Below are 8,005 nucleotides of genomic sequence, written 5' to 3'. Positions count from 1 at the left end.
GCAGTATTATTTTTTCCCGGCGATATGCACATGGGGAAAGTAATGCTCAGCGATAAGTGTCTGAAAAATGGGCGTCAGTTTCCATTTTGTGGCTAAATGGGCGATATCTGGGCGTTATACGTCATTTCAGCGGTAAAATGGATGTTAAGTGGGCATTATGCATGCAAAAAAAGTGTAAAATCTAGCCCCATGTCTTCACTCAAGGAGCAAGTCCACAGGTGCAGCACACATGAATAGTGGAATCAGGCAGGCAGGCGCAAACACATACAGCACTGCACTCTTAATTCCATAATATAACATTTAGAAGCTTTTAAGAGCTGCACTGAGCAAGTGTTTGAGCCTCATTATATCTTATGTAAAATAAGATTAATTACTCCCATGACAAATGCCATGTTTTCTTGGCTCCTCACTCACTGTGTTTATCCATTCTTGGTTTACATGCTATTCAGTAATGAACTTCCATTCTTAAAAGCTGGCACTGATTGTTATTTAGCTAGCATGGGCTAGACGTTCCACTTTGCTGTCTATCGCCCAAAAAATGGGCGATGTTTCAGCAATGTTCGATGTCCCAGCTTTACCGATCACTGGCTCATCGCCCATTTTTTGGATGGTGATTTTCCACTTGGCAATAAGCTAGCGATGTCAAATGGGTGATGCAAAAGGTCAGCGATGTGACTCTCGCCCAAGGGACGGCCAGAGATGTGGAAGGCAAAAGCTTCCCTAGCAAGGACCTTCTGTGCATGCAATTTTTTCTTTCTGGTTGACAGCATTTTGCGCGTTTCAGGAGGTCAGGGGTCATCCACACATGCGCAGTAAGGTCGATTGTGGTGGGAGAGAGAGAGAGAGCAAGAAGGAGGAGAAGAGAGCTTGGATTAAGATTACAAGAGGATTAAGAGCGAATTAAAATTAAGAGCGGATTAAGCGATGATTAAGAGAGAATTAAGAGAGCAAAAGGTGATAAAAACATTTGAAAGAGTGTAGTCGAAAACGTGAGTTCAAAATATTATAAATTTTATCAAAATATCAGCAGCATCATCATCAGATGTGGAGGAAGCTCGCAAAAGGGCCAAGCCCTTCTCAGATGCAGCAAATGAGGTCCTCGTTCAGGAGGTGTATGCAAGGTGGGGTGAGTTAATCTGGGGTGGCAGTGGGAAACCCCCACCCCGGACATACAGGAAGATATGGGCTGAGATTTTGGACGTCGTCTCGGTGACGTCTAATGAGACGAGGGGGTCCAACCAATGCCGCATGCATTGGAACAGCCTGATCGCGTCAGCAAGAGTAAGTACAGATTTTACATTTTATATATTATTGTATATAATTGTAATTTTAATATTAAATCACCTGCATTGAAATATATTTTGTACACAGCGGGACACTTTTGTACATTAGGTCCTGATATTGCAGACCGCAATGGAGATTGTATTAGAGACAGATATGTTTGTGTCAATCATCACCTCGTATCCCCGATATGTGTTATAACTGTTAAAATGTCCTTCCATGATGTAATAAACTCAATAAGCTCAATTGTGTTTTGCAGAGCCCACAACACCCACAGCACAAATGTGCAGATCTCCAACGGTTCCATTACAGGTGGTCCTCACTACGGGTGGGAAGGAAGAGGAGGAGGAAGAGGAAGATACCAGAGAGACTGAGGAAGAAGAGGAGGAGGAGGTAGTGGATTTGGGGGAAGATGCCCGAGCACCCCTCATCATGTGGTGGAATCACCTGTGGGATCTGTGGCCATTACATCGGCATCTTCGATGGAAGAAGCAGCGGGACCAAGCGGCGTGCAATTGTTGATGCCAAGATGAGCTTTGCTGCCCTCGCAGACCCCACGGAGGTTGAGTCAGCGAGTAGAGCATACACCTACCCTCGCCGATCGCATGGATGGCTTGTCTCAAATGTGCAAAGAGACCGCTGTGACCATCTCCATGTGTTTCTGGACTTCACAGAGACCTTCTCCGGGTGCAGAAGTTTATTGCCTGCTTTGACTTGCCATATTGCTGTTTCTGCATTATTGATTTTGCATTGCTCTTTTCGTGCTGTTTGCTACTGAATTTTTGCAATACAGGACACCTGCAAATATCTCTAGCTACAGCATTGGTGCTGCCAGCAGTGCCAGCCACACCTCCAACACCATGTTCAGCATGGAGATTTTGTTGCACCTGCCAATAGCTGTGGTTCTGTCTTCACAAAGGAAAACACAAATAACCTTCCAGAAGTACTAGGGGGCCAAGAGTCTAGTGAGAAGGAGGAACTGAAGGAAATCCTTATTAGGCGGGAAATTGTGTTAGGGAAATTGATGGGATTGAAGGCCAATAAATCCTCGGGGCCTGATAGTCTGCATCCCAGAGTACTTAAGGAAGTAGCCCTAGAAATAGTGGATGCATTGGTGATCATTTTCCAACAATTTATCGCCTCTGAATCAGTTCCTATGGACTGGAGGGTAGCTAATGTAACACCACTTTTTAAAAAGGGAGGGAGAGAGAAAATGGATAATTATAGACTGGTTAGCCTGACATTAGTAGCGAGGAAAATGTTGGAATCAATTATTAAAGATGAAATAGCAGCGCATTTGGAAAGCAGTGACAGGATCGGTCCAAGTCAGCATGGATTTATGAAGGGGAAATCATGCTTGACAAATCTTCTGGAATTTTTTGAGGATGTAACTGGTAGAGTGGACAAGGGAGAACCAGTGGATGTGCTGTATTTGGACTTTCAAAAGGCTTTTGACAAGGTCCCACACAAGAGATTGGTGTGCAAAATTAAAGTACATGGTATTGGGGGTAATATACTGACGTAGATAGAGAACTGGTTGGCAGACAGGAAGCAGAGAGTCAGGATAAATGGATCCTTTTCAGAATGGCAGGCAGTGACTAGTGGAGTGCCGCAATGCTCAGTGCTGGGACCCCAGCTCTTTACAATATACATCAATGATTTGGATGAAGGAATTGAGTGTAATATCTCCAAGTTTGCAGATGAAACTAAACTGGGTGGCAGTGTGAGCTGTGAGGGGGACGCTAAGAGGCTGCAAGGTGACTTGGACAGGTTAGGTGAGTGGGCAAATGCATGGCAAATGCAGTATAATGTGGATAAATGTGAGGTTATCCACTTTGGGGGCAAAAACACGAAGGAAGAATATTATCTGAATGGCGGCAGATTAGGAAAAGGGGAGATGCAACGAGACCTGGGTGTCATGGTTCATCAGTCATTGAAGTTGGCACACAGGTACAGCAGGCAGTAAAGAAGGCAAATGGTATGTTGGCCTTCATAGCTAGAGGATTTGAGTATAGAAGCAGGAAGGTCTTACTGCAGTTGTACAGGGCCTTGGTGAGGCCTCACCTGGAATATTGTGTTCAGTTTTGGTCTCCTAATCTGAGGAAGGATGTTCTTGCTATTGAGCGAGTGCAGCGAGGGTTCACCAGACTGATTCCCGGGATGGCTGGACTGACATATGAGGAGAGACTGGATCAACTGAGCCTTTATACATTGGAGTTTAGAAGGATGAGAGGGGATCTCATAGAAACATACAAGATTCTGACGGGATGGGACAGGTTAGATGCGGGTAGATTGTTCCTGATGTTGGGGTAGTCCAGAACCAGGGGACACAGTCTTCGGATGAGGGGTAGGCCAATTAGGACTGAGATGAGGAGAAACTTCTTCACTCAGAGAGTTGTTAACTTGTGGAATTCCCTGCCGCAGAGAGTTGTTGATGCCAGTTCATTGGATATATTCAAGAGGGAGTTAGATATGGCCCTTACGGCTAAGGGGATCAAGGGGTATGGAGAGAAAGCAGGAAAAGGGTATTGAGGGAATGATCAGCCATGATCTTATTGAATGGTGGTGCAGACTTGAAGGGCCAAATGGCCTACTCCTGCACCTATTTTCTATGTTTCTATGTTTCTATCCATTTGGAGGAGGAAGAGGATTACACGCAGAGCTACATTTGTATACCAGGTGTCTGGCACCCACTTAGAATTGGCCCATGTCCATTTGTAGATCTAGACAGACCCACTTTGCAATCTCTTCGGAGGCCCACTTTCATAATTTCTGTTTCACAAGAGAGGCTGTGCCATGCTTGTCCAGGAGATAGGAATCAGCAAAGGGACAGCCCTGTGTGTTGCTGTGAAAGTTATCACATCATTAATTGTGTGTGCCATCAGAATCTTTCAAGCCATCACTGGTTACATTGCCAAATTAATCGGACCTTGATCCCCTGAGACACCAAGCAGGTCACACAAGTCTTGCTTGCCAGGAGATACTTGTTTGTCGCGTTTTCCATGGAAAGGAAGCAACAGCGTAACAAGTAGCTGGCTCCCTGGGCTTCATTGATAGCACAGACATAATCAGAAAGGCCCCTAACAACTGGTCCCATAGCATAATATATTAACATGGATATAGGATTGGATAATTAACAGCAAACAGAGAGTCGGGATAAATGGTCCATTCTCTGGTTGGCAATCAGTAACTAGTGGGGTGCCACAGGGATCAGTGCTGGGACCCCAACTATTTACAATCTATATTAACGACTTGGAAGAAGGGACTGAGTGTAATGTAGCCAAGTTTGCTGACGATACAAAGATGGGAGGAAAAGCAATGTGTGAGGAGGACACAAAAAATCTGCAAAAGGACATAGACAGGCTAAGTGAGTGGGCAAAAATTTGGCAGATGGAGTATAATGTTGGAAAGTGTGAGATCATGCACTTTGGCAGAAAAAAAATCAAAGAGCAAGTTATTATTTAAATAGAGAAAGATTGCAAAGTGCTGCAGTACAGCAGGACCTGTGCATGAAACACAAAAGGATAGTATGCAGGTCCAGCAAGTGGTCAGGAAGGCCAATGGAATCTTGGCCTTTATTGCAAAGGGGATGGAGTATAAAAGCAGGGCAGTCTTGCTACAGTTTGGGTTTCCATATTTAAGAAAGGATATAATTGCAGAGAAGGTTCACTAGGTTGATTCCGGGGATGAGGGGATTGACTTATGAGGAAAGGTTGTGTAGGTTGGCCTCTACTCATTGGAATTCAGAAGAATGAGGTGATCTTATCGAAATGTGTAAGATTATGAGGGGGCTTGACAAGGTGGATGCATAGAGGATGTTTCCACTGATGGGGGAGACTAGAACTAGAAGGCATGATCTTAGAATAAGGGGCTGCTCATTTAAAACTGAGATGAGGAGAAATTTCTTCTCTTAAAGAGTTGTAAATCTGTGGAATTCGCTGCCTCAGAGAGTTGTGGAAGCTGGGACATTGAATAAATTTGACAGAAATAGACAGTTCCTTAAACAATAAGCGGATAAAGGGTTATGGGGTGCGGGCAGGGAGGTGGAGCTGAGTCCATGATCAGATCAGCCATGATCTTATTGAATGGCGGAACAGGTTCGAGGGGCAGTATGGCCTACTCCTGTTCCTATTTCTTATGTTGTTATATTCTTATATATGAATATATCAATGTACAAGTGGTATTAGACCACAGAAGAAAATAATACCGATGAATGCACAATATCTTGACAGCAGCCACAATGCCTTCAATTTGCATTAGTCCATGGTGTCAGCAGTAATTCAAGCATGTGGCAGACTGACCAGATAGCTGCCTGGGGATTTGGACGACTCTCGGAGCCCTGACTATTAACACTAGTGAGGAACACCCAAATGGAACTCAATTGGAAATACAAAGAGGCCCATGCCCCTAATTAAATTCCGATGGAACATACAATTGGCATGTTAAATCAGAGATTCTGCTCCCTGGACAAATCTGCTCTGCGGAAATGTCCAAAATTATTAGCATCTGATGTATACTGCATCATTTTACTTTTTAGAGAGTGGAATCCATTCATCCAGAGGATGAGGCCTCAGTAAAGGAATATTTGTGAAAACTAAACATAGATTGGGAGAGAAAGCAAGTAAAGCACAGACTTAAGAAAGAGTGATAGAGAGCAAAAAAAAAACATATGGACACAATGAGATATTGTACATCACAATGAATAAAATGTAGAGGGCCATATAGAGAATGAGAAAAAGTGTGTGGAAATCAAACAAAAGAGAACACAAAGAATCGAGGGTAGGAAATAAACATAGAAGCAGTTACAGAGACACAATTTTTATTTTGTTTGTTAGCTCAACGAGTTCTAATAAAGCTATATGAAAAACCTGAGAGGTCTGTGAGATCGTTGACAGGAATAGATAGATTTCCTGTACGAACTGTCATGAGGCTATGGATGGAATGGCCCAAGCTATCAATGGATAGCCCTAGCCCTCAATGCACAGACTGATAGATAAAAGTACAATACACTGCTCAGTTCTCACCTTGAGTGGCGGTTTGTGGTTTGCTGGTCCCTGTGGAAAAATAGGATCACGGTCACCTTGTAACCAGTTTCAAACAGCAGCATTTCTAAAAGGGTATTCATCCCTTTCCCCCAGCCCAGCAAAATCGTTAACCTGCATCTGTAACCTTTGCCTTTGCCTCCTTAACACTTTGTACTATGAACTATTTGCTTTCACTCATTCAATATACTTCATCACAGTGATTTTCATTTTAAAAGGAAATGATGAAACATGAACATTTCCTCCAGGTGTCTTGGTAACAGGAAAGCTTACATTGAGAGTCTCTTTAATAGAAGGCCTAAGGGGATTGAAATTCAAAGGTGCGGAAGTGATGCTTCAGTTGTACAGAGCCATGGTCAGATCTTGGCTGGAGTACTGCGTTCAGCTTTTGCCACCAAACCTCAGGGAAATTAAGGATAGTATTAAATCCAAGGAAGAGGCTTATAAATTGACCAGAAAAAGCAGCAAACCTGAGGACTGGGAGAATTTTATAATACAGCAGAGGAGGACAAAGGGTTTAATTAGGAGGGGGGAAATAGAGTACGAGAGGAAGCTTGTTGGGATCATTAAAAACTGACTGCAAAAGCTTCTATAGGTATGTGAAGAGAAAAAAATAAGTGAAAACAAATGTAGGTCCCTTGCAGTCAGATTCAGGTGAATTTATAATGGGAACAAAGAAATGGCGGACCAGTTAAACAAATACTTCGGTTTTGTCTTCACGAAGGAAGACACAAATAACCTTCCGGAAATACTAGGGGACCGAGTGAGAAGGAGGAACTGAAGGAAATCCTTATTAGGTGGGAAATTGTGTTAGGGAAATTGATGGGATTGAAGGCTGATAAATCCCCGGGGACTGATAGTCTGCATCCCAGAGTACTTAAGGAAGTAGCCCTAGAAATAGTGGATGCATTGGTGATCATTTTCCAACAGTCTATCGACTCTGGATCGGTTCCTATGGACTCGGGGGTAGCTAATGTGACACCACTTTTTAAGAAAGGAGGGAGAGAGAAAATGGGTAATTATAGACCGGTTAGCCTGACAGCAGTAGTGGGGAAAATGTTGGAATCAATTATTAAAGATAAAATTGCAGCACATTTGGAAAGCAGTGATGGGATCAGTCCAAGTCAGCATGGATTTATGAAAGGGAAATCATGCTTGACAAATCTTCTAGAATTTTTTGAGGATATAACTGGTAGAGTGGACAAGGGAGAACCAGTGGATGTGGTATATTTGGACTTTCAAAAGGCTTTTGACAAGGTCCCACACAAGAGATTGGTGTGCAAAATTAAAGCACATGGTATTGGGGGTAATGTACTGACGTGGATAGAGAACTGGTTGGCAGACAGGAAGCAGAGGGTCGGGATAAACGGGTCCTTTTCAGAATGGCAGGCAGTGATTGTGGGATGCCGCAGGGCTCAGTGCTGGGACCCCAGCTCTTTACAATATACATTAATGATTTGGATGAGAGAATTGAGTGTAATATCTCCAAGTTTGCAGATGACACTAAGCTGGGTAGCGGTGTGAGCTGCGAGGATGATGCTAAAAGGCTGCAGGATGACCTGGACAGGTTAGGTGAGTGGGCAAACAAGTGGCAGATGTGGATAAATGTGAGGTTATCTACTTTGGTGGCAAAAACATGAAGGCAGAATATTATCTGAATGGTGGCAGATTAGGAAAAGGGG

At 43.5% G+C, this 8,005-nt stretch overlaps 1 protein-coding gene across 1 annotated transcript in view; it reads right to left on the bottom strand.

The window, feature by feature from the left end:
* Positions 1-2,095: 2,095 nt before the first annotated feature.
* LOC139228008 (peptidase inhibitor 16-like) overlaps positions 2,096-8,005 on the bottom strand; it is an 89,936-nt gene continuing 84,026 nt past the window's right edge. The window contains exon 6 of the mRNA XM_070859158.1: positions 2,096-2,190. Coding sequence (XP_070715259.1) covers positions 2,096-2,190 — 95 coding nt within the window. The remainder of the gene's footprint in view (positions 2,191-8,005) is intronic.

The sequence above is a fragment of the Pristiophorus japonicus genome, chromosome 17, assembly GCF_044704955.1.
Source record: "Pristiophorus japonicus isolate sPriJap1 chromosome 17, sPriJap1.hap1, whole genome shotgun sequence".
Lineage (NCBI taxonomy): Eukaryota > Metazoa > Chordata > Chondrichthyes > Pristiophoridae > Pristiophorus > Pristiophorus japonicus.
This window is presented reverse-complemented; position numbering and strand designations above follow the sequence as displayed.